This window comes from Chionomys nivalis, chromosome 11 (genome assembly GCF_950005125.1).
Source record: "Chionomys nivalis chromosome 11, mChiNiv1.1, whole genome shotgun sequence".
NCBI classification, from domain to species: Eukaryota; Metazoa; Chordata; class Mammalia; order Rodentia; family Cricetidae; genus Chionomys; species Chionomys nivalis.
In genome coordinates this window covers 22949237-22976112 of record NC_080096.1, presented here as the reverse complement: position 1 = coordinate 22976112, position 26876 = coordinate 22949237, and the positions used below count along the sequence as shown (strand labels likewise).

Here is a 26876-nt window from a genome sequence, read left to right as displayed (position 1 = left end):
TTTTATCTATATGTATATCAGTATACCACTTGAGTACCTGGTGCCCATGGAGGTCAGAAGTAGGTGCCAGATCCCCTGGAACTAGAGTTACAGATGGTTGTGACCTGCCATGCTAGGAATCGAACATGTGTCCTTTGAAGAGCTAGTGCTCTTAACTGCTTGGCCATCTCTCCAAGCCCCTAGACTTGAAGTTTTTAATAAATTTCCTGTTGGGTAGCCAGACTCCCAAATTCAGTCTTATTTGGTTCCTTATGAGATTCAGGTTTAAAATGCGTTAACATTTTGCAGGCGAGTTTATTGGCGGGTGAGGGTGAGGGGCCCTGCCACCAAGCCTGATGACTGGAATTCCATCCTACATGGTAGGAGAGAACCAACTCCTACAAATTCTCTTCGGCTCCCATACATGTCCTAGCACCTGCCCGCCTCCCCCAAACATGAATACAAAAAAATGTGATAGAAGATTGTATTAAAGTGTTGTGATAGGTTTATTTAAAATATTTACTCAGAAAAGTTTGCTAAATAGATTTTCCAATATTTAAAGAAATGGCATCCGCACAGTAACAAAGGGTAACTGATCATCGTCATGCCAGTGCAAGCAAGGTCTTCCCAGAGCAGCGATGTATTTCAGAGCGACAGAGTTCAAAATGGATACAGTGACCTATTCGGAAGCATGCAAGTCACATTAGGTCACTTCCAAGCCAGCAGGAAAAATCCATCCACCAGGCTCCGCCCACGGAGAGATAACAGATGTCCTTGTAAACTGCAGGCTACCTGATGTTGGGTTTGATTTCCTTTTCCTCCTCCTCCTCACTGTCTTCAACTTGTTTTATGACCAGATCGGCAGACCCGTCCTCTACAATCTCCACGTAGGATCTGTTCTCCTCACTCAGATGCCATCGGAATCCTTATCTCCGTCCGCGGGGGACACGCAATGTTGCTCGGCTTCCAGATCCACAGGGAGGCTGTCGATGCCGACTTCAGCCAGGCACTCGTTACACAGTCTGTAGCGCCTGGTTCCCTCCTGGACCACTTTCTGTGAGGTCAGTCACATGGCGTTTGCATTTCTGCAGATAAGTTTGCATGCCTGGTGGATCTGCGTAGAGATTTAAGCAGTCATTAAATAAAATTTTTAAAAGTGGTTAGTTTGCTATTTTAGGAACCAGTTCATACACTTAAGATGTTCAAAGCATGCATTTAAATTCATGTTGACACCTAATTATCAGAAAAGCTCCCAAGTGTCAGTGACACGTGTACACCATAGACACATCACATATCAGCTTTCTCCAAATAATGGCTGTAATGCTTTCTTATTACTATCAAATACCTACACATTCATTAACCAAGAGTATTTTGACATGTGAAGAGGGGGTTCTTCCCAGTATGAAAGTTCTAAATACTATGTGTCATGTGCTGATCTTTTTTTTGTTTGTTTTTTGAGACAGGGTTTCTCTGTGTAACAGCCCCAACTGTCCTGGAAATAGCTCTTGTAGACCAGGCTGACCTCAAACTCACTGAGATCTGCCTGCCTCTATCTCTGAGTGCTAGGATTAAAGGCATGCACCACTATGGCCTGGCTTGTGTCATGTGCTGTTTTAAGGACTTTAAAGAACCTTTGTTCTCATTTTATCTTTCTTTTCTTTTTTTTTTTTTATTTTTCGAGACAGAGTTTCTCCGTAGGTTTTGGTTCCTGTCCTGGAAGTAGCTCTTGTAGACCAGGCTGGCCTCAACTCACAGAAATCCGCCTGCCTCTGCCTCCCGAGTGCTGGGATTAAAGGCGTGCGCCACCACCGCCCGGCTTTATCTTTATTTTTCACGACAGGGTTTCTCTGAGTATCCTGACTGTTCTGGAACTCACTCTGTAGACCAGGTTGGCCTCAAAGTCAAAGAGATCCACCTGCCTCTGCTTCCGGAGTGCTGAGATTAAAGGCGTGTGCCACCACTGCTGAGCTGAAAAACTACTGTTGTTGTTATTGAGTGTATGGGGGAGGGGGCTGTGCAGTTCTCTCCTTCCTCCTCAATGTAGGATCTGGGATTGAACACAGAAGACCAGGGTTTGTGGAACAAGTGCTGTTTACTGCTGAGCTACCTCATTGACCCTGTTCTAAAGACTCTTTATATAGTTTAACTTAGAGATCAAGCAAACAAAAAAACCCAAAATTTATTTTGTGTACTTTTTTTTTTACTAGAGAAAGAAAAATATAATCCCAAGTATTAAATTTACTAACATTTCTGCAATGATCACTGGTTATTTTTGTTAATAAAAGGTTGGCTGGGAAGTGAACCACATTGGGGGTGGGGGTTAAGCTCAGGTCCTGATCCTGGCTAGGAAGTGGACCACACTGGGTTAGAAGGCTCTGGTCCTGATCCTGGCTAGGAAGTAGATCACACTGGGGAAAGAAGGCTCAGCTCCTTATCCTGGCTTGGCCACGTCCTTGTCATTTATTAACTAAGTGTCTCAGAACAAATTTAAACATGATAAACCAGTTTCAAACTGTCGTTCAAAATACTGAGCAGAGGGGCTGGAGAGATGGCTCAGCGGTTAGAGCATTGCCTGCTCTTCCAAAGGTCCTGAGTTCAATTCCAGCAACCACATGGTAGCTCACAACCATCTGTAATGGGGGTCTGGTACCCTCTTCTGGCCTACAGATATACACACAGACAGAATATTGTATATATAATAAATAAATATTTAAAAAAAATACTGAGCAGAGAAAAGTGTTATCCACACAGAGGGGAACCTGACTACTCTGAATGGAGAGAGGTTTAAAAAATCAAGACCATAGTTCTTCCACACATCAGACAGTTATCCCTGCCTGCTTCTTTACATTAATGGGGATGCTACCCATAAGGCTGAAAGAGAGGATCAACTGACTTATTGGTCATGAGATACTTTGGTTAAAAAGTTAGATGGGCAGCTGGCAGTTGGGAGGCAGAGGCAGGTGGATTTCTGAGTTTGAGGACAGCCTGGTCTACAAGAGTGAGTTCCAGGACAGTCAGGGATACACAAAGAAACCCTGACTGAAACAAAACAAAACCCCAAAAAATTAGATGGGTGCTCGAGATGAGTCAGCAGTTAAAAACACTGGCTGCTCTTCCACAGAACCTGGGTTCAATTCTCAGCATCTACCTGGTGACTTGCAACCATCCAAAAGTTCAGTTCAGGAGACCCAGGACCCTCTCTGGCTTCTGTGGGCATTAGGCATAAGTATGCAATGCACTTACATATATGCAGACAAACACTCATACATATTTTTAAAAATTATGTATTTATTTAGTGAAGATTGGAGAGATTGGCTCTGTGTTTAGGAGGACATACTGCTCTTCCAAAGGATCTGACTGAGTTCAGTTCCTAGCAGCCACATTGGACAATGCACAACTGCCTGTATCTCCAGATTCTCGAGAATCTGACTCCCTCTTCTGGCCTCCATGAGCACGGCACCCATGTGTACAAACCCATACACAGATACACAGATAGATACACACACAGGGGAGGGGGGAGGAGACTGGACATTAAAAATAACTTTTTAAGCTTTATTTATTATGTATACAGTATTCTTCCTGCATGTGTGCCTGCAGGCCAGAAGAGGGCGCCAGGTCTCATTACACATGGTTGTGAACCACCATGTGGTTGCTGGGAATTGAACTTAGGTCCTCTTGAAGAGCAGGCAATGCTCTCAACAGCTGAGCCATCTCTCCAGCCCCCCTAAAATAAGTTTTAAAGGCTGTGTATAGCCAGGCGGTGGTGGTACATGCCTTTAATCCCAGGACTTGGGAGGCATAGGCAGGCAGATCTCTGTGAGTTTGAGGCCAGCCTGGTCTACAAGAGCTAGTTCCAGGACAGGAAAAAATAAAAAGGATGTGTACACCTGGCCCATTGTGTAGCTGCTTGGATTGGCACAGCGAGCATTTCATCCACCGAGTACTCTTGCCATCCCTACATTCACCCTTTGCTCTGAAAATACCATTTAAGTAAATGACTGAGGGGGAAATGGACAGCTGCAGATATCAGATCAGTTCCCCAAGATTCTTTCCCAGCAAAGGCAGCACCTGTGAGTGTGCAGAGGTGTGTACATGGTACCAGCATCCCAGCAAAGTGAGCAAGGTGTGCTCACGAGTGACCAGTCCTCCAGTTAGTGTTTCCTACGTGATGCGTGAGATAGACATTGGCCTTGATGTGTTCTGGCCAAAAGTGCTTTATTTGAATCCATTAAGGATGAAACTTCAGTACATAAAAATGCAGGCTGGTAAAAGAACGAGCTAAATAGCACTGTGTAGAGCTAGCAAACTCCGAGGTAGGATATTCTGTAAAATAAATGGCTTAGTATTTTCAACAATCCAGTGTTATGAGGCAGGAGGGTGTGAGTGGGAGGGAAATCATGCTAGATTAAAATACACTTATGGGTTTTAGCAATGAGATAGACTTGACTCTGGCTCAGACCAACCAGCTGTAAAGATATTTGATGGGGAGTATGGGAGAATCAGAACTGAACTGCGCGCTCAATCAATCAATCAATCAATCAATCAATCAAATTTTCCTGCAATGGAAAGGTAGCTATTCACTAAGGAACACAGGTGACATAACAGCATGTAAGAGAAATGCACAGAAGAAAATCTCGGGAGATATATAATAAATAGATTTCAGGCATGCCCCTCTATGCCCCTCTTAAAAGGCTGTTGGTGGTGGTGGTGATTACATGATGTATGTGTGACCGTGTGATTACATGAGTGCCATGGGAGGCAGGTGGAGATCAAAGAAGAATTTTTGGTAGCTGGTACTTTCATGAAATTGTATTTTAGTATATATTTTAATATATATTTGCATATACATAAATAAAAGGTTCGTTTTTCTTTGTGTATGTGTGTGTGTATGAGTATATGACACATGTGTGGGTGTCCACGAAGGTCAGAAGAGGGTACTGGCTCCCTTGGATAGAATTATAGATGGTTGTGGGCTGTGCAATCCTCTGTAAGAGTACTATGTACTTTTGTTTTTCCTTTGGGTTTTTTGAGACAGGGTTTCTCTGTGTAGCCCTGGCTGTCCTGGAATCTGCTCTGGAGACCAGGCTGGCCTCGAACCCAGAGATCTGCCCGTCTCTGCTGGGACTAAAAGGGTGTACCACCATGCCCCGCTGGTATTATGTACTCTTAACCACTGAGCCATCTCCTTTTATTATTTATTGTGCATGTGTATTCCTGTGTGTGTGCATGTCACGTGTCAGAGTGCGTGGATGTCAGAGACCACCTCTGGTGTCAGTCTTTCCCTTCTGTCTTGTTTGAGGCAGGGTCTCTCCTGGCTGCTGTGGCCTTGTAGCTGTCTCTGAGAGGTCCCAGGGCCTGAACTGAACTCAGGTTCTATGCTCACACAGCAAGCACTTTTACCAACTCAGTCAATCCCTGGCCCTAGTTTGGATTTATTTTATTTTATTATTTTTTTTGAGACAAGGTCTTTTACACTGTAGCTCAGGCTGGCCTGGAATTTACTCTGTAGACCAGGCTGGCCTCAAACTCATAGTGATCCCCCTGCTTTAGCCTCACGAGTACTGGGATTAGAGGAATGAGCTACACCCAGTCCATTGTTATACCTTATTAAACCATGAGGCACGGAGCACCAAACAGTACTTCCTGACAGTCCCTGACTGGCAGTGTCAATTGCCCTTCTTACTTCCCTTAGGAGACTTGGGAGAAGTTGATCCAGACTAGAAAGAAGGTATAGTGGAGGCAGACCGGGCTCAGCCCGACAGAGGTCCCAGCATGTTTTGGTTATCAACAGTGGATGCTGAGCATCTGGATAAACAGTGCTTCTGACCTTACACTTAGAACATCTGTCCAGGTTTGTCTCCCAGCAGAGAAATATACCAAAGCAGATGAGATTTGATATGAACTAAAATAGAAATATAAAAAGAAAATAGCGCCAAAAGAATATCTCCTACTTCAAGGTCTCAAAGGAGAATAAAATTATTAATATATAATAAATTATATATATATATACACACACACATATATATACACACATATATATGTGCAGGGTGTGATGGTGCACACCTTTAATCCTGGAGGCAGAGACTGGTAGTCCTCGCTGAGGTCAAGACCAGTGATTGTGTTTATACTTTATTTAGTGTGCATCTCTGTGTACATGTGGGTCACAGTGCACATGTAAAGGTCACAGGATGGCTTTCAAGAATTGGCTCTCAAAAAAAAAAAAAAGCTGGACAGTGGTGGCACAAGCCTTTAATCCCAGCACTCGGGATGGAGAGGCAGGTGGATTGCTGTACATTTGAGGTCAGCCTGGTCTACAGAGCAAGTTCCAGGCCAAGCCAGGCCAGGGCTGTTACAAAGAGAAACTCTGTCTTGAAAAACAAGAACAAATAAAAAAAATAAATAATTGGTTCTCTCTTTCCACCATGTGAGTCCCTGGAATTAAAGTGAGTTCTCGGGTGTGACAGAAGTGTCTTTACCCAGTGAGTCACAGAATAATTTTTTTATATAACTTTATATAAATCTATGCATTTCTTTACAAAACAAAAATAGTATCTCTGGAATCATTCTTTTTTTTAAATCTTATCACTTGTACGCATGTGTGTCTGTGAATGTGTGTTTGAGAATGTGTGTGCCACGGTCCACGTGTGCTAGCTGAGGATAACTGTGGGGTTCCTCTGGGTTCTGGGAACCAAACTTGGATCGTGAAGCAAGGACTTTTACCCGCTGAGCCATCTCACTGGACCAAGAGTGCTTGGTGTGGTGGAGTTGCAGGAGAGGCTTTCTCCCATGAATTTAGACGGGGGCTGTGTGCTGTGTGTACCTGTATGTGCGGGACATACATGTGGAGGTTGATGTTCCATGTCTTCCTTACCTTATATTTTAGAAGATTATTTATTTACTATGTGTATAAGAGTGTTTTGTCTGCACGCGCCTGGTACCCATGGAGTACAGAAAAGGGTGTCAGATCCCCTGTAATGTAGAGTTACAGATGCTTGTGAATTGCCACTGTGGGTACTGGGAACCAAACCCAAGACCTCTGGAAGCTGGAAGAGCAGCCAGTGCTCATCACCTCTGAGCCACCTCCCCAGACCCTCTACCTATTTTTTTTTTTTTTTTTTGGTTTTTCGAGACAGGGTTTCTCTGTGGCTTTGGAGCCTGTCCTGGAACTAGCTCTGTAGACCAGGCTGGTCTCGAACTCACAGAGATCCACCTGCCTCTGCCTCCCGAGTGCTGGGATTAAAGGCGTGCGCCACCATCGCCCGGCTTCTATTTTTTTTTTTTTTTTTTAACAAAAGAGTCTTTAACTTAAACTGGAGTTCACTGATTTAGCAAGAGTAGCTATCAAGGTGCTCCCAGGAGCCTCTGCTCTTTACTGTCCCAGGGCTAGAATTACATGTGTGCGTTACCACCCCTGGATTATTTTCTATGTGGGTGCTGGGGACCCAAGCGAGTCACCACCCCACCCCCAATTTCCATTACTTAAGTAGATAAATGAGAGGCGGGGGTGTAACTCAGTGGTAGAGAGCTTGTTTAGCTGCATGATGCAGTGTTTAATTCCCCAGGACCAGAACGGGAAAAGAGAGAGAGAATTGGGAGAGATAGAAAAGCAAAGCAGGTAAGTGCACAGACTTTACAGGAAGCAGAATGATGAAAACTCATCTACATACTGTTCGGAAATGGCTGCTCAGATGGTCCAGCCTGCTAAAGCGTTTCCCACAAGCTTGGCACGGGTAGGGCCTCTCTCCTGTATGGCAGCGCAGGTGGCGTTTGAGGTCTGCTTTCCGCTTCACAACATGCGTGCAGTATGGGCACTTGAATCGCAGCCTGGGCAGATCATCTGTCAGAGACAGTTGAATTAGATCATTCAGAGACCATAGGAACACTTCTGTTAGTGTAAGGGATCCAAAGACGCTGGTGAGCCCAATCTTGTGAGGGACAAGGACAAACAACTTGAGTTAACCATCCTGGGCACCCATGAGTAACCTGAATACAAAGACCAGGTACATTTAGATTACTATCCTTATCATTTTACTCCACGTTAGATTTTAAATGGGAAAAAAAGGTAATACCAGACTGTAAATCTATACACACAAGCCAAAAATAAAGCAATTAATTTTTTTAATTAATGAAATTTTGGGGTAGGAAGCATTTCAAGACAGGGTTTCTCTGTGCAGCCCTGGCTGTCCTAGAACTCGATCTGTAGACCAGGCTGGCCTCGAACTCAGAGATCCACCTGCTTCTGCCTCCCAAGTGCTGGGATTAACGATGTGGGTCACCACCACCTGGCCTCAGCAATTCATTATTTGTTTATTTATTTATTTGGGTTTTCGAGACAGGATTTCTCTGTGTAATAGCTCTGACTGTCCTAGAACTCACTTTATAGACCATGCTGGCCTTGAACTCACAGAGATCCTCCTGTCTCTGCCTCCTGAGTGTGGGGATTAAAGGCCACAATCACCCAGCTAGCAATTCATTTTTAAGAAGGAATTTGTTGGTTTGTTTATTAGAGACAGGTTCTCACTGTCAGTCCTGACTGACTTCAAACTCACAGAGATTCATCTGCCTCTGCCTCTCAAGTACAAAGATTAAAAGTGTGTGCCATCACGTTTAAAAGATACCCCACCTTCCCCGCTGAGGACCAAACCCAGGGCCTTTGAATTGCTAGGCAAGTGCTCTACCACTGAAGTAAACCTCCAATCCCTATTTCTTTTTTTTTTTAGATTTTTAAAGATTATATTTATTTACTTATTTGTGATGTGTGCACGTGCGTGCGTGTAAGTTACATGTTGGTGCACAGGTTGCCAAACTGAGGAGTGGAAGTCAGGAAAACTTGCAGGAGTCGCCACGCCACTTGCTTTTCTCCTTCGGCTGTGTGGACCCCGGGGGTGGAATTCAAGGCCTCAGGCTTGGTGGCAAGTGAGCCATCTCAACAAGGGCTTGCTTTGCTTCTCAGGACAGGGTCTCACGGAGTAGCTCAGGCTGGCCCAGCGCTCAGAGTGAGCATCCTGCCTCAGTGTCCCAGTACCAGGATTATGTGTGTGAGCTACCACACCCAGCTATAAGAGCTTGCTTTCTTCTGCTTGTACTTTCCATACTCCTGCCATCTTCTTATCCACTTGTTAATGCTTTTTGTTGTCAGGCTGGAGACAGAATCCAGGGCTAAGTCATGCAAAAGTGTGTTGCTACCTCAAGACGTTGTCAGGCATTTTTTCCTTTTTCTTCTTTGTGTGTGTGTGTGCATGTGTGTATGTATATAATCTGATTACTCTACTCTTTTGACTGTCATTAAATGTACTCAGTATTATATTTTGAATTAAACATTTTAAATTCATGTCCTATGAAGTAAATTTGAGTAAAAAAAATATGACTCTAAAAAAAAATGAGGTGCTTCCAGGACAGGCTCCAAAACCACAGAGAAACCCTGTCTCGAAAAACCAAAAAAAAAAAATGAGGTGCTTTTCCAGTGGACCAGAGTTTGGTTTCCAGCACTCATGTCAGGAGGCTCACAACAATCTGTAATTCCAAGTCCAGGGCATCTAATATGCTTTTCTAGCCTCTGTGGGCATCATACATACACACACACACACACACACATGTGTCGCACACACAAGTAAATGTAAAAAAATAAATCTCTAAAAAAATCACTTGGTTCAACTGCCGTGGCACCTAAAACTAAGGATGTTTGGGTCTGGGGAGGGACTTAAGCTCTTCTGGGTACCTGGAAAGCTCCTGGATGTGACGTCAGACCCTTGGCTGTACTGGAAGCCAGCGGGAGCAGAGTCTACTTCAGCGTCAATCTGTACTTGCTCTTCAGACTGGGAAACGTGGCTGGAGGAATCGGACGCCCGAGCTTCTGCTTTCCCCGACTTAAGATGAACAGGCTGAGAAGGTTGCGACAGTCTCAAGTGCTTGGTCTTTTTAATGGCATCCTTCCTGTGTTCACTGGCCAACGGCTGCTGAGCATTCCTTTGGGGCGCAGCGTGGTAACTGTACGTGGGCCACAGCTTCCCACTTACTGTGCTCGGGCCTTGGTCTGGGCTCAGGTGAGAACGGGGAGATGCACTTTCCTCCTGCCAGCTGCTACTATAGAAAGAGGGGCGGTCCACACCATTCGAGCTGCTGTCCTTATCTGAGAGGCTGAAATAGCGATCCTTTTCTTTCTCACTGATGTCCAAGGAAGATTTAATGAAAGTCTTGCATACACTAATGACATCAGTCATCTGAAGGAAGCTCGCAGCAGACATCACCTCTATGACATTCTGTCCGGTAAGAGAGAGTTTGCCAGAGTAGACAAAGTCCAGGATAACTGTGAAGGTGTCCGGGGAGAAGGTCTGAAACGTGGCTGTGGCTGGCTGACTCGTCTCCTTTGAGCTCTGGGACAGCAGCATCTTAAAGTAGCCGCTGCTAGCAAACAAGACATTTCGATGCGCTTTGAAGACCTTGCCTTCCACGAGAATACTGCAGTCACAGAACACGTCTTGCCTGCGTTGCTCGTTCAGTTGCTGCAGGAGGTGTGATTGGTGGGAGGAGATCTCCATTCTGCAGGGGTTACTGGAGAGGAGCGACATGCGATTACCAGAGAGGAATGGCACGCGAGAAAACAGGACTCAGAAGACTCCCCATCTAAACCTGTTCCTTCTTAAGAACACAGTCCCCAAGACACAGAAGATAGTGGGGTCCACAGGATCTGCTGCGCTGGCCCGTACGTAGTCCCTGCTACTCAGAAGGTGAGGCAGGAGGATCAAGGCCCACTTGAGCTACAGAGAGGGTTCAGGTCTCAGCCTGGAAAACTTGCAAGATCATCTCAAAATAAAACATAAATAAAGTATCACTGTAGCGAAGGGTTCAGGCTAGCCCCGAAGAGTATCTGCCAATGCTCATTAACTGTAGTGGAGAGTTCAGGCTAGCCCCAAAGAGTATCTGCCAATGCTCATTAACTGTAGTGGAGGGTTCAGGCTAGCCCCGAAGAGTATCTGCCAATGCTCATTAATGTCATGTTCGCAGTTTCTGTTAACAGGGACTTTGTTTTCCATTTGGGAAGGAAAGGGTTTACACATCCTAATCAGTCTGGAGACAGAAAAATCCGGCTACAGGTACATAGTACCATGGGAGAGTTCCCCGGTTCAGTCTCCAGCACCAACAAAACACGAAGCAAAAGTAAAAGCAGCAGTGGAGTCTGCGTTCCCTTTTCCTTGCGATCTACACAGCTTCTGCTGTCTCTACAGAGATCTTAGCTTCTGAGGTAGACATGCTTGCGCCTGGGATACACTGCCTCGTTCCATTAAGTCGGGCTGTGACCACGAGGAATTCTCAGCACCCTTCTGGGGACCATTCTAAGCTAGCCTGGGACACTTAGGAGAGAATGCCCCAAAACAGAAAGTAAAGAAGATAGCCGGGGATGCAGCTTCCCGGCAGAGCAATTTCCCATAATGCATGAGGACTTTTACCCAGTTACCAGGAGCTTGACGCAGTTGTCTGGAGAACCTGTTCTGCTGCCTAGAGAGAGGCATAAGTGCAGCTCTGCAGGTGGATGCAGGGTGAACACGCTAGGCTACCAGGTGCATTGTAAGAGGGGGGGTCGGCTGGGCAGTGGTTGGGGGGGGGTCGGCCGGACAGTATTGCGGGGGTTGGCTGGGCAGTGGTTGGGGGGGGGGTTACCGGACAGAGGTGGAATATGATTTTAATCACAGCATTCTGGAAGCAGAGGCAGGTGGATCTCTGAGTTTAAGGCTAGCCTGGTCTACAAAGTGATTTCGATGACAGCCAGGGCGACACAGAGAAACTCTGTACTGAAAAGAAAAGAAAAAAAAAAAGTGGAGCCCCTGGGTACTAAATCAGTCCCTGTGCTGCCTGCCTCAATTCCATTGTTAGCTTTCACATGTTTATCTCCAGCCCAAATTCCTAAGAATAAATCTAAACATTCTGTAGCATGATTAATAAAAACCCAGAGACAGATTGGGATTCAACCTGAAGGTCAGGAAAGCAAAAGAGCTAGCCACTGGCTCTTACCTCTACCTCAGTCCGAAATGGCAATCCTGCCTCCAGAAATCTCAGAATGAGACTGAGAGCTGTCTCCTCCCATCTCTAGGACTGGGATTAAAGGTGTGCACTACTACTGACTGCTTTCTATGACAAACTAGTGTGACTACTAGGATTAAAGGTGTATGTTACCATTGCCTGTTCTATAAGGCTGACCAGTGGGGCTGTTTTATCCTCCAATCTTCAGGCAAGCTTTATTTATTAAAATACAAATGAGGGGCTGGAGAGATGGCTCAGCGGTTAAGAGCATTGCCTGCTCTTCCAAAGGTCCTGAGTTCAATTCCCAGCAACCACATGGTGGCTCACAACCATCTGTAATGAGGTCTGGTGCCCTCTTCTGGCCTGCAGGCATACACAGAACATTGTATACATAATAAATAAATATTTTTAAAAAAACTCCCCCCAAAAAAATAAAATAAAATAAAATACAAATGAAATATCACTACAACATTTTCCCCTCTGAGACAAGGTCTCCCTGTATAGCCCTGTGTAGCCCTGGCTGTCCTGGAACTCGATCTGTAGACCAGGCTGGGCTCCAATTCACATGGATCCGCCCGCCTCTGCCTCCTGAGTGCTGGGATAAAAGGCGTGCGCCACCACTGTCTGGCATGAGGAGCTTTTTTTCTAGTGGGCAACAGTTAATGCAGAGACTCATAACTAGTCAAAGTGTGTAGAATACATGATTGTGAATATTCAGGCCTAAATGGCACATCTACTCAACCCTACCCCCAAGGTTCAGTGGAAAAGGGAGAGAGAATTGCAGGAGCCAGAGGATGGGAGGAGTGCAATGGAGTGCTGTCCTCTGGACATGAAAAGACTGGACATGGACTCACAGCAGTGTGGTGCTCACGAGCCCCAGCCTTCACTGAGGAGGCATTGGCACACAGCTGTCCATGGCTACTGGGGGAGGGAGGTTGCGGCCCACTGATAGGTTGTCTGTTAGCCAATGAATGACCTCACGCTTGTGTGCATATGACCAACATTAACTGGATTCAGCGGGTTATGAAGAAGGGTGGGAGTTGGAGAAGGAGGATGTGAAGTTGGGGAAGCTAGGGGTGGGGAATGGGCAGTGATATGGCCAAGATACATGTATACATGGAGGAAATTTTCAAGGAAAAACATTAAAGTTTTGACAGTATAGAAGGCTTGGAGACAGCTGGAATAGAAAGAACTTCTCACAGAAGTATGAAGACCTATGTTCTGACCCCCAGAACCCACAGAAATCCTGACGTCGTGGTGCACATCTGTAATCCTGATGAGAACAAGAGCTAGACATAGGCCAAGCAGTTTAGGGATAGGAGAAGTGTAAAATCTTCTTGGTTCTGTCCAGACCAGAGGGCACTGTGGGTGGATTTCTCGCCTTCCAGGGCTCCCTTGGACCCCTGGTAATGTGACAAACAGAAGCATTATTTTGTCCCTTCTTAGGATTTAAAAAACTATAGGGTAAAATGGAGCTATCAGGGTTTTGAGATCCATTAAGGGAAAACTATTTGCTCCTAGTCAAAAGAATAAAATATGAGCAGAACTATGGCATTCTGATATGCTCTAAAGACTGGAATATTATACTCTTGTCTCTTCCCCTGAGGGTTAACCCAGCTGGACTATTCATCACCTGGGTAGGAGATCATTCCCCAGGAAAGCAGATTCACCAGAAGACACGCTAAGCAGACGGGAGGAATGATTATCCCCTTATTGAGATCATGGGCTTATCCCAATCTCGATGGAGTGGGCTGCAGAGCCTCCAGCACACAGCACTGCCAAGCCTGCCTGTATAACTCCTGTCTGTCTGTCTGTCTGGCTGTCTACCTATCATCATCTATCCACCTCTCTCCCCTCTCCATTTCCCTCCCCCTGGCAGCTGCCAAGATTTACAGCTTGCTTGCCCTGTTGTTTTTCTTTCCAGCTCTAATGAAATGGTCCTCCAGCTTCCTTCTGAACCTATTTTAAAACTATTCTATTAAGGAGACTAAGGATGCAAATGGGAATCCCGGTTTCCCCAGTGACAATCCAAGTGCTGCCTTGGTGAGATGGGACGCAGGGACCAAAGACACCACAGGAATGTGGGGGCTGGCCAGCCCGGCATAGAGAGGCAGCAAACAAGAGACCCTGCCTCAAACAAGGTGGCCACTGAGAACCAACACCTAAGCTGTCCTCCAACCTCCACACGCCCACACTCATACACAAACAAGCACAAGTGTACACAAGAAGAAAATTAACAGTAAGTGAGCAGAAACAACGAACCAAGATCAGAATGCTGAATACTTTACACAGGGAGTATGAAACAATAAATGCATTCTGTAACATATAAAGTGCATAGTTGTGAAATTCTGCTTTTTTTTTTTTCCAAGACAGGGTTTCTCTGCAGCTTTGGAGCCTGACCTGGAACTAGCTCTTGTAGACCAGGCTGGTCTCGAACTCACAGAGATCTTCCTGCCTCTGCCTCCCGAGTGCTGGGATTAAAGGCATGCGCCACCACAGCCTGGCTGAAATTCTGCTTTTTATACATGCTTTGGAGCCTGTCCTGGAACTTGTTCTGTAGACCAGGCTGGCCCCAAACTCACAAAGATCCACCTGCCTCTGCTTCCTGAGTGTTGGGATTAAAGGTGTGCACCATCACTGCCCGGCTGATTTTTTTGTGTGTGTTTTGAGACTAGGTTTCTTTGTATAGCTCTGGCCATCAAGGAACTCATTCTGTAGACCAGGCTGGTCTCACTCAGAGATCCGCCTGCTTCTGCCTCCTGAGAGCTGGGACTAACAGCGTGTGCTGCTGCTACACTGTTATTACCATCTGGCTGTGTATGTGTTTAGATGAGGTATAATGTCAGTTATAACTATGGGGGCTGGAGAAATGGCTCAGATGATAAGAGCACCGCTGCTTTTCCAGAGGACCCTAATTCAATTCCCAGCAGTCACAGGATGGCTCACAACCATCCGTTACTTTAGTTCCAAGGGATACAAAGTCCTCTTCTGGCCTCTACATGCATGCAGTACATAGACATACATACAGGCAAAACATGGATACATGTAAAATAGAAATTGTATTTTACTGATATATAGAATTAATATTTATATTAATGAGGTAAAAGACTTAAACTTTTCACATTTGGTGAGGATGGAGCTCCTTGGTAGAACACCCAAGGCCAACCTCCAGTACCAAAGCAATGGTTTCTGATGTGAGACTCCCCTCTGTATACTGTGAATATGTTTTATTACCATTGGTTAATAAAGAAGCTGCTTCGGCCCATTGCAGGGCAGAATATAGCCAGAGATATAGAGAGTCGGCAGAGTCAGAGAGACACCATGTAGCTGCCCAAGAAGCAAGAGGTAACAAAGCATGAGCCTCGTGGTAAAATATAAAATAATAGAAATGGGTTAATTTAAGATATAAGAGTGATCCAGGAATATGCTTGAGATATTGGCCAAACAGTGTTGTAATTAATATATTTTCTGTGTGATCATTCGGGTCTGGGTAACCGGGAAATGAACAGTCTCAGTCTACAGGTTTCTCATACCTGGAATGTGCAGATGCTAGTCTTGACACCTGAAGACTACTGAAGGGCAAAGATGAAAGACTCTAAGTCAAAGACGTCACAAAAGGAGCTGTGTCTGTGGAGAGAAAGGAGAGACACACAGAGTGAGCTTTTGTAATAAGAGATGTAATCTTGTAAGGTACTTAATTATTTATTGATAGTTTAGGCATCAGTGTTCAGCATGTAAAAATAGATAATTTGGCACAGATCATTAGTTTTAAAAAATAGCTTTGGCCAGTGGCAATGGTGGCCCATGCCTTTAATCCCAGCATTAGGAGGCAGAGGCAGGGGGATCTCCATGAGTTTGAGGCTAGCCTGGGCTACAGAGGTACTTCCAGGACAGCCAGTGCCACAGAGAAATCCTGTCTCTAAAAGACAAAACAACAACAATAGCTTTGATGTTTTGGATTCCTTGGTAAATAAATTAACCTGCTTTAGTGCAGGGTAGAACACACCTGAATCCTAACACTCGGAACAGGGTAACAGGAGGATCAGGGGTTCAAGGCTAGCCTTGGCTATTTACTGAGCCCGAGGACTGCCTTAGACCTTGCCTCAAAAAAATAATAAACTGGCTACAAAAGAAGTTTAGGAAACATTGGCGACTAATGCAGCAGGCTGGAAAATGTGAACAAAACTGAGAAGCTGGAGAACAACTGGTTTTACTGTCTGTTGGTTGCGACATCATGAAGCCCAAATGGGCTTCCCATCTTTGATCCTCCTGCCTCAGCCTCCACAGTATTAGATTACAGGCACATGTTCCCTCCCAAGCACAGGGAAAGCTCATCTGTTAGCCAGTCCTAACAAGCTAGGAGAACAGTTACTCTGACAGCTTTTGGGATCATCAGGGTGATTTAGGGGCACAGTCATGGTCTCTGCTGTGACCAGCAAAAGTGAATTCTAAGCTATCAGAGAGAACAGATTTCTAAGCCTAGATTGTGTCCCACACAGTTTTTACATGCTGATGACATGTCATTTTGGGGGGACAATCACCAAGTTCCACGCTAACACATACTCAGACACCTCTAGAACGTCCTTAAGAGAAACTAAAAAGCACATTTCCCAGACTTCTTTGCAGTTAGTCTCCCCCCCACACCATGCACCATCCCCCGTGTAATATCAAATCTTTTATGAGAGCTTCAAGGCAGAAATGAGGTGGAACCATCTTCCCACGGCTGGACTGTTAATGCCGGCAGACATGTTTAAGGAAGCTTTCATGGCTGTCAAGACAGCGCATGGGTTATACATGTATGCAAATATCATGAATCTCAGTAATGTAGACATTATGTTAACAATTGTAATTCTTGTTTGGTTCTTGTTTTTGAGACAGGGTTTATCCATGTAGAGTTGGCTATTCTGGAACTCACTCTGTAGACCAGGCTGGCCTCGAACTCAGAGATCGGCCTGCCTCTGCTGGGATTAAAGGCTTGCACCACCATCGCCTGGTTGGATAATCTTACTATGTAGCCCAGGCTAGCTTCCAATTGTGATCCAGTTATAATGATCTTTTAAAACAAACAAACAAACACACACACACAAACATACACATTACAGCAGGTCTTTTTTGTAATTTTTAAATTACAATCATTTGTTATTGTGTTTGTGTTTCCCATGTGCACACCCCATAGTGGGCGTCTGAAGGTGAGAAGACAATGAGGGAATAGACTCTCTGCTGCATCCAGGGAGCTCCAGGGATCAAATTCAGGCCATCAAGTGTGGCAAATGTCTTCACCTTCAGAATTGTCTCCCTGGCCTCCAATAATTAGTGTATTATATTTTCCAATAAGTTTTTCAAGCATGAAAATCAGAAGTCAGGGCTGGGGAGATGGCTCACAGGATGGGCGTGCACTTGCTGCTATTCAAGAGGACCCAAGCTCGGTTCCCAACACCTACCTCAGGAGGTTCACAGCTGCTGTAAGAAACTAAGGCACAAGAGAAATGACTAGAAAAAAATAGCTGTTCTTCCAGAGGACTGGGGTTCAATTCCCAGCATCCACATGACAGCTCACAACTGTCTATAACTCCATTTCCAAGGGCTCTGACACCCTCACACAGACATATAGGCAAAACACCAATGTGGTGGTCGCCTTTAATCCTAGCACTCAGGAGGCAGAAGCAGGTGGATCTCTGAGTTCAAGGCCAGTGTGGTCTACAGAGCTACTTCCAGGACATCCAGGGTTGCTACACAGGGAAACGCTGTCTTGGAAAAAACAAAAAATGAGTCTCTTTTGGCTATTGTAATTAACATGGCCTGAGAAAACAGACCAATGCACCCCAGTCCATTTTCAGACAGACCGGCCCTTTCTTGCCTCCTAAAAACCACATCTGCAAGGTCCTTTGCTGCTCTTTTCTGCCTGGGTCAGAAATCAACCACTTTTCTTCCCTGCTTAATCAAGGATCTCTCTATGAAAATAGGTGTGTGGGGGGGGGCCTGGAGAGATGGCTTAGCGGTTTACAGTGCACTGACTGCTCTTGCGGAAGACCCAGGTTCAATTCCTACCACGCACATGGCAGCTCACAACTGTCTATAACGCCAAGATCTGACACCTTCACAGAGACATCCATGCAGGCAAAACACCAATGCACATAAAATAAAAATAATAAATTTTTTTTTTTTTTTTTGGTTTTTTGAGACAGGGTTTCTCTGTGGTTTTGGAGCCTGTCCTGGAACTAGCTCTTGTAGACCAGGCTGGTCTCGAACTCACAGAGATCCGCCTGTCTCTGCCTCCCGAGTGCTGGGATTAAAGGCGTGCGCCACCACCGCCCGGCCATAATAAATTATTTTTAAAAAAAGAAAACAAAAAAGAAAATAGGTGTTTGGTGTGTGGTCTGTGCCTAATCCAGGGTCTGGGAAGGAGCATCCGGCTGTGTGCTGGTCCCTTCAGGAAGTGCTCAGTAAACTGGCTCCTTAACAACTTGATACCATTTAGCATACTTCACAATGGCAAATAGCATCCTATATGAAAAAAGGCTTATTTTCTGCATACAGGACTATGCCACAGGCATGGATACTGACTTCCAGATTTTCCTTTTTCAGTAAACTGATCTTACAAGTTGTATCAGCAAGTTAGACTAACTCAGGGCCTATCCAAAAGTCAAATGGGACATTTGCAATATCTCTGCGCTAAATATCTATAGGAGTCCCGAAGAAGATTACAGAAGTCAAAATTCCCATTTTAAAAGGTGGTGGGAAAAGACAATTACATATATTTGGAATCATTAAGTTTGAAGGTCTTTGGAATAGAAAAAAAAAGCCATGCAGATTTGGGTAACAAGTAAAGCCTGATTCTGTACACAGCATTGACCCAGAGCAGAGACTCTTGACCTTCCTGATGCTGCGACCCTTTAATACAGTTCCCCGTGTTGTGACCCCAACCATAAGATGACTTCCGAAGCCACTTCATAACTGTAATTTTGCTGCTGCTATGAGCCATAATGGAAATATCTGATATGCAGGATGTCTAATATTCGACCCCTCTGGGCTTTGCGGCCCCAGGTTGAGAACCACTTACCTAGACCTTAGTGTGTTGGTCTTACCAAAAATCCCTGGCTCCTAAATTTGAGCTAACTGGAACGGCAATTGTGTTCTTTGAATTGTGATTGTACTCTTCAGAGGATGTAGTTCTGGGAAGATTCAGAATTAAGTCCCTCTTAAGAGCCGTGCTGGAGAAGGCTGCGTCTCCTCCAAAGTTCATGCTGAAAGTTAATTCTCGGAGGGGGAGTATTAAGAGGAGCTTTTAGGGGATCATCAGGCCACAGGGGCCCTGCCCTCATGGATGGGATCAGCATCCTTATGAAGAGATTCGGAGGGCTGGAAAGATGGCTCAGAGGTTAAGGATGCTGACTATTCTTCAAGAGGTCCTGAGTTCAAGTCCCAGCAACCACATGGTGGCTCACAATCATCTACAATGAGATATGGTGCCCTTTTCTGGCCTGCAGTCATACATGGGGGCAGCACATTGTATTGTATACATAATAAAGAAAATCTTTAAAAAAAAGAGAGAGATCGCCGGGCGATGGTGGCACACGCCTTTAATCCCAGCACTCGGGAGGCAGAGGCAGGCAGATCTCTGTGAGTTCGAGAGACCAGCCTGGTCTACAGAGCTAATTCCAGGACAGGCTCCAAAGCCACAGAGAAACCCTGTCTCGAAAAAACCAACAAAAAAAAAAAAAAAAAAAAAGAGAGAGAGAGAGATTCGGAAAAGTGGGTCTGGCCCCTCTTCATCCTTCTATCCATCTTACTAATGAGGACACGGAGTTGACCTCATGGTGAACGTAGGGACAGGTACAGTCCTGGAGCAGGGAGCACCCTTCATCTGCAAGGGCACTGTCAACACCTAATCATGGACTTCCAGGCATCTACAAGTGTGAGAATAAATATTCGTTCTTGTTTTGTTTTTCGAATACAGGGTTTCTCTCTGTAGCCCTGGCTGTCCTGGAACTTGTTCTGTAGACCAGGTTGACCTCGAACTCCTGCCTCTGCTGGGATTAAAGGAGTGCACCTGCCACCCAGCAGTATTTCTTCCTTATGTGTTACCCAGTCCCAGATAATTTGTTTTAGCAGCATGTATGGGCTACAGGGTCTAAAACAGGAAATCTTAGCACTAAATATAAGAACATTTGCTGGTGCACACCTTTGATCCCAGCACTCGGGAATCAGAAGCAGTCAGATCTCTGAGTTTGAGAGCAGCCTGGTCTACAGAGTGAGTTCCAGGACAACCAAGGCTACACAGAGAAGCCCTGCCTCAAGGGGAAAACAACACAAAACCCACATTTAACAGCTAGGGAGATGGCCCAGTGGTTAAAAGTGCGGGCTGTGGTCAAGAGCACTGTTTCTCCAGAGGACCTGGATTCGCTCCCCTGCACCCACAAGGAGGCTCATAACCACGTGCAACTCCCATCCAAGGGGATCCAGCACCCTCGTCTGGTACCAGGCATGCACTTGGTTCACAAACGGGCAAAACACCCATTTAAAACTTAAAAAAAGAGAGACTCAAAACTATAGTTGAAAAAAAAACCACCTCGGGGTTGGAGAGATGGCTCAGTGGTTAAGAGCATTGCCTGCTATTCAATTCCCAGCAACCACATGGTGGCTCACAACCATCTATAATGAGGTCAGGTGCCCTCTTCTGGCCTGAAGGCATATATTGTATACTAAATAAATAAATATTTTAAAAAAAAAAACACCTCATTTCATTTGAGTGATGTTCAAGTATCAGAAAGAAGACTACTCCAGGCAAAGCTAAGAGCAGGTGCAAAGGCCCTGAAGGGGAACAAGTAAGGCTGGACCATGGAGAACCGGTGGGGAGAGCAGACCACCTGTAGTATATGTGCTCCTGACTCGGGTGGCTGAGGCAAGAAGAAGAAAGTCCAAGGCATCCCTAGGCCACTCAGAAAACCCTCATCTCAAAATAAAATTAATTTTTAAAATGAGGCTAGGAGGTGGTGGTGCACACCTTTAGTCCCAGCACTCCAGAGGCAGAGACAGGCGGATCTTTGAGTTTGAGACCAGCCTGGTCTACAGACCAAGTTCCAGGGCAGGTAAGGCAACAGAGAGAAACTGGGAAAAAAAAAAAAAAAAAGGTAAGGATCTGGGAGTGTATCTCAACAGTAGAACATTTGCCTAGCATGTGCAAGGCCCTGAATTCAACCCGGCAAAACATACATGTGTGTGTGTGCACACATACACACAGTGAGCCAAATTCCTATAAGGCCTTGGAGACTTAAAGGCTTTATGGGCCTTTGGCTTTTTGGTAAGATGTGAAGAAGCATTTAAAGCTTGGAGAGGGTTGGGCAGATGGCTCAGTGGTAGAGCACCTGTGTAATATGTATGAAGCCCTGGGTTCAATTTGAGCACAGAACAGTACCAGCTGTGGAGTTCTATGCCTGTAATCCCAGCACTCGGCAGGTGGCTGCAGGAGAATCAGAAGTCCAAGGCCATCATAAACTACATAGATTGTGGGCCAGCACGGGGTACATGGGACCTGTCTTCAAAAAATAAATAAATAAAAATCAGGGAGAATAAAAAAAAAAAAAACAACTAACAGCCGGGCGGTGGTGGCGGCGCACGCCTTTAATCCCAGCACTTGGGAGGCAGAGGCAGGCGGATCTCTGTGAGTTCGAGGCCAGCCTGGTCTACAAGAGCTAGTTCCAGGACAGGCTCCAAAACCACAGAGAAACCCTGTCTCGAAGAAAAAAAAAAAAAAAAACTAACCTTAGACCAACCTCTTTGAATGCCATTGAAGGAGTTAAATTCGGCTAGTTCATCCCAACACTCACAAGGTGGAAGGAAGAGTATCAATGTCAAGGCTAGCCTGAGTCCAGTTTAAAACAAAAAATAAATAGGCAAATAGCAGTTAGATTTAAGTGATAAAGATCAGTGAAGATTTTTTAGTACTTGGAGACTGCTCCTGGGGCTGCTTCCTGCCTAGGAGTGAAACTCTGTGCTTAGAGTCTTTCCTTCGTCAGGTAGAATAAACAGACCGAACTGGTAGTCGTCTGGGAAGAAATTAAGTGAACTATTTCATGAAAGTGAAACCACTTCATTTACTAGAGTCCTGCAAATATAAAGACTTCTAGGTGTTAGCGCGTGTGCGGTTGGGTGCCCGCTAGGTGTGAATCCCATTCCAAACACGTCTCGGAAAAAGCGAGGAATACAGCTAACCGTACGGTCAAGGGCGAGTAAGCGCGCCAGACGCGAAGGGACCAAAGCAGACAGTGTCGCCAGGTGGGAGATGCCAGGGACATTCTCCCGGGAGCCAGCTGGGGCTCCATACTTCTGCCCTCGGTTCTAAGCCCGGAACCGTGGCGTCGTGATTGAAAGCGAAAGGGTGGAGGGCGGAATGAGGACGCCGGGCTGCAGCGCCCCGCGCCCCTCCCCCGCCGCGGCGCCCGACGGCTGCGGACACGCCCGACTTCGTGGCGCCGCCTCCCCACCGCCGCCGCCAGGAGGCTCCGGCGCCTTCCCGCCTTTCCCGGGGCCCGGCCGGGGCGGGCGGCGGGGCGGGCGCGGGCGGCGACGGCGCAGCCATTGTCCCGCAGCCGCGCCTGGGGCCGCCGCCGCCCGCGCCTCCTTTGTGGCCGTCGCCGGCCCTCGGAGCCGCCGCTCTGCGCCCCCGGCTGCAAATGGCGCCCGGCCGCCCCTGCGTCGCCCCGCGCACGGGCTACGGTCGCATCCCCGGGGTGCACCCCGGCGGCCCCGCCGCCCTCCGCCAGGCTCTCGGGCCCGGCCCGCAGCCCCGACGCCCCGGCCGCCCTCCGCCCGCCCGCGCCCGTGCAGCCACTTACCGCGGGGCTCTGACCGCTCGTGCGCGCTGCGGAGCAATTCCCGGTTCCCAGTGGGGGAAGCACCCCCTTCCGAAGCCGAGGCTGTGCGCCCTAAAACAAGTAGCCCCAACGTGGGAGAAACAAAAGGTATTTGCTGACGTGGGCGTTGGACAGAAACGCCCGAGGGCTGAGGACACAATTAAAGGGGCAACGCACAGATTTCAGGCACCAACCAGCAGCTTCGCCCACTCCCCCTGCCCTTGCCCACACCCGGCTGCACCCTCCGCAGGCACTGGGGCGCCCAGATTCCCTAGCAGTTGACTGCGGATCATTCTTTTAGTCGGGAGCTTAAATTTTAAAATTGTACTTTACGTTGGGAAAGGCGCCTCCGGAGGGCAGAAGGGCTGGATTTCTAAGATGTGGGGATATTGGTTTAAGGAGAGAGGGAGGGACTTAGGCGTGCCCGCAATTACTGTATAAGTACATGTGACATTATTGTACTTAAGTTTAGCAACGTCAAATGGAAGAAATTTCCACAACATTTCCCCTTTAGTCGAAGGACTTATTCTAGCCTTTTAGAAACCTTCGTAGGTCCCCGGCAGGCCATTTGAAAAGGCAAGCCCAGAGAGGCTGAGATCCCGAGAACATGATTCTTGATATAAAACTAGTAAAAACAGAAGGATTTGTACTTTCCAGTACAAAAGTTGATCGAATATCAAGCTTCTCTCCGGACATGTCCCAAATATTTAGGCCGCAAACATCAGGTTATGCATTTTCTATAACAGTAAATCGCTGAATTTTCCCTCTACACCAGCATAAATTCTATAAACTAAATTAGTTTTGTTATTCCTCATATTGGTTGCCAGTTTTTGAGGGGTTCTTTTCCCAAGCTCTTGTCCGGCTGTCAGGTTCTGGTGTCTGTGGTTTCCTCTTGTCATTCAGTCATCTCTGAACGTCACACCTGTTCACTCCAGGGGAAGCTTTGTGATGTAGATGCGTTTCCTCACCTTTTGAGATAATGGAAACTTGTTTGAAAACCATTAGCAAGCCTTTAATCCCAACACTCTGGGAGACAGAGGCGGGCAGATCTCTCCAGCTGGAAGCCACCCCAGTCTTCCACGGTGGTGAGTTCCAGGACAGCCAGAGGAACGTACTGAAACCGTTTCTCCAAAAGAGAAAATTATTAGTGATCAGCATTGCTGAATGTGCAGTTCTGCTAACACCCATTGAAGGTTTATCCCAGAAAGACCTAGACATAATAGCAAAAGCTTACAGCAGCACTGGGGAGGCAGAGGCAGGCAGGTCCCTCTGTATTCAAGGCCATCCTGGCTTACAAAGAGAGTTTACGGCTAGCCAGGGCTTGTGTAGACCCTGCCTCAAAACAAAACACATTCGGCAGCCAATTAAGCCAACCAGGAAGGTCCCTTTGCCCCGTGGGGGGCCTGGCGTGCAATGGTTGCACAGAGCAGCCTTTTACCTATGTGGTTGTCCTAAAGGAAGTAGGAAACAATTCTCCAGCAGCTATGCCCACTCTAGACTGCAGACCGGATGCAGGGAGCTTTTGGGAAGCCCCAAGGCACAAAGGCCAGGGTTCACTTAAGCCAGGTCACCCTGTCCTCCACCAAGCTGCCTGATGAGGAACTTATGCTCCAGGCCCCACCTGGAGGCAAGTTCAAGTTCCTGGCCTGCAGCTGATCCACATCTCAAAGCAGTGGGGGCCCCATCAAATGTAATGCAGGTGAGTTTGAAGACGTATTCCCTGAGAAACGGCTCCTTCCCGATGGCTGTGGGGTCAACTATATCTTCAGTTGTGGTCCCTTGGACAGTGGCAGGCCTACATTCCTAGGGGCATCTGCTGTGTTCTCCTGTACCCCACCAAGTCATGTGCAGTAATAAATCTCACCACTGTGGGAGGAGGCGAGGGTTCTTTTTTTTTTTTTGTTTGTTTTTCGAGACAGTTTCTCTGTGGTTTTGGAGCCTGTCCCGGAACTAGCTCTTGTAGACCAAGCTGGTCTCGAACTCACAGAGATCCACCTGCCTCTGCCTCCCAAGTGCTGGGATTAAAGGCATGCACCACCACCGCCCGGCCGAGGCGGGGGTTCTTTCGTGGCGGAGTTTTACTTCACTCCGTAGGCCACCCTAAACGCCCGGACTTAGCCTGTCACCGTCTTGGCAAGGGAGGTGTGTGTCTCTGCACCTGACCAAAGGTTTGATTTTAGTGTTAGTGAATACAAATGGCCAACAGAACCAGCCGTGCTGTAAGGCCAACAACTGGCAAAGGTGAAACTGGAGAACCCGGCATTTCACGCTAGCCTGGGCTATTCACCTGGACCTTTCCTCAAAAATAAATGAACACATAAAGCAAAACCAGTTCTTTAAGCATGTTTCTGGAGAGCCCATGTAAGGCTGCTGGTGCACTGCAGTCCAAGGGGAAAAATGAGAATTTCTTTTATCTTTGCCCTCCGGGCTTCAGTAGTTCACCTTTCTCAATATTAGTGTGCTGTCTCCTTTATCACTATTTAATTATTCTTTCTAGTTGTGGATTTTTGTTTCTTTCTTTTTTTTGATTTTTCGAGACAGGGTTTCTCGGTAGCTTTTGGTTCCTATCCTGGAACTAGCTCTTGTAGACCAGGCTAGCCTCGAACTCACAGAGGTCTGCCTGCCTCTGCCTCCTGAGTGCTGGGATTAAAGGCATGGGCCACCACGCCCGGCCTCATTTCAATTTTTAAAATTTTGGGGGCTGGAGAGATGGCTCAGTGGTTAAGAGCATTGCCTGCTCTTCCAAAGGTCCTGAGTTCAATTCCCAGCAACCACATGGTGGCTCACAACCATCTGTAATGAGGTCTGGTGTCCTCTTCTGGCCTTCAGGCATACACACAGAAAGAAAATTGTATACATAATAAATAAATATTTTTTAAAAATTTAAAATTTTAATTTTATGTTTGCAAATGTTTTGTCTATGTGCATATATGTCTCTACACCATTTATGTGTCTGGTGCTGGTGGTAGAAGCCAGCAGAGGGGACTGGATCCCCTGGAACTGGAGTTTGGATGCTTGTGAGCCACCAAATGAGTTCTGGGAATCAAACCTAGGTCCTCTGTATTAGGAATTTTTCCTAACACAAGCTCTCTGCCGACATAAATTCCCAATCAAGCCAAATCAAAACAAGCCAAATTGGCCGGGCAGTGGTGGCACACGCCTTTAATCCCAGCACTTGGGAGGCAGAGGCAGGTGGATCTCTGTGAGTTCGAGACCAGCCTGGTCTACAAGAGCTAGTTCCAGGACAGGCTCCAAAACCACAGAGAAACCCTGTCTCGAAAAACCAAAAAAAAAAAAAAAAAAAAGCCAAATTAAAAAATATCCAGATTTAACGGGAGTCCTGTGCTCCTGGGGGAACGGGAGGCCGCAAACAGGACCACCTGGAGGAAGAAAAATAAACAACGTGTTCCTCTTTCGGGGGGGAGTTAGTTTAAATACCCTGTGGTGGGGGTCAGGACCTGGCATCCTAGGATGTGGAGTCCAGACCAATACAACTCTCAGGCCTGGGGGCTGGGATAGATGCGAGGGGCTGGGGTCTACGCTCCCAACTTAACACTCTGTGAGAGCCTCCGGGGCTCTTTCTGCAGAGCCATCTCTCCTGGATCTCCTTCCAATTTTACAGGAATTTATTCAGCACCTACTCTGAGCAAGGTGTTTGCTGTTGACTCTTTTTTTTTTTTAAATATTTATTTATTTGTTTATTATGTATACAGTATTCTTCCTGCAGGCCTCATTCCAGATGGTTGTGAGCCACCATGTGGTTGCTGGGAATCGAACTCAGGACCTTTGGAAGAGCAGGCAATGCTCTTAACCACTGAGCCATCTCTCCAGCCTGCTGTTGACTCTTCAAATACATTAGTGAATAAAAACTCTCGGCTCAGTTGGGCAGTGATGGCGCACACCTTTAGTCCCAGTTCTCAGGAGGGAGGCAGAGGCAGGCGGATCTCTGTGAGTTTGAGGTTAACCTAGTCTACAGAGAGAGTTCCAGGACAGCCAGGGTTACACAGAGATTGCTGTAAATCTTAT

The 26876-nt window shown here is 46.5% G+C and overlaps 1 protein-coding gene and 1 pseudogene across 1 annotated transcript; one reads left to right on the top strand and one right to left on the bottom strand.

The window, feature by feature from the left end:
- Window positions 1-472: 472 nt before the first annotated feature.
- Window positions 473-23198, bottom strand: Zbtb8a (zinc finger and BTB domain containing 8A). Its single transcript, XM_057784187.1, is given in 8 exon segments — window positions 473-901; window positions 904-1034; window positions 1036-1066; window positions 1069-1093; window positions 7647-7816; window positions 9698-10518; window positions 15531-15624; window positions 22833-23198. Coding segments are annotated over 6 exon segments (1311 nt in total). The 5' UTR covers window position 10518; window positions 15531-15624; window positions 22833-23198; the 3' UTR covers window positions 473-767.
- Window positions 23199-24204: 1006 nt separating this feature from the next.
- Window positions 24205-24323, top strand: LOC130884580 (small nucleolar RNA SNORA70; annotated as a pseudogene).
- Window positions 24324-26876: the final 2553 nt, after the last annotated feature.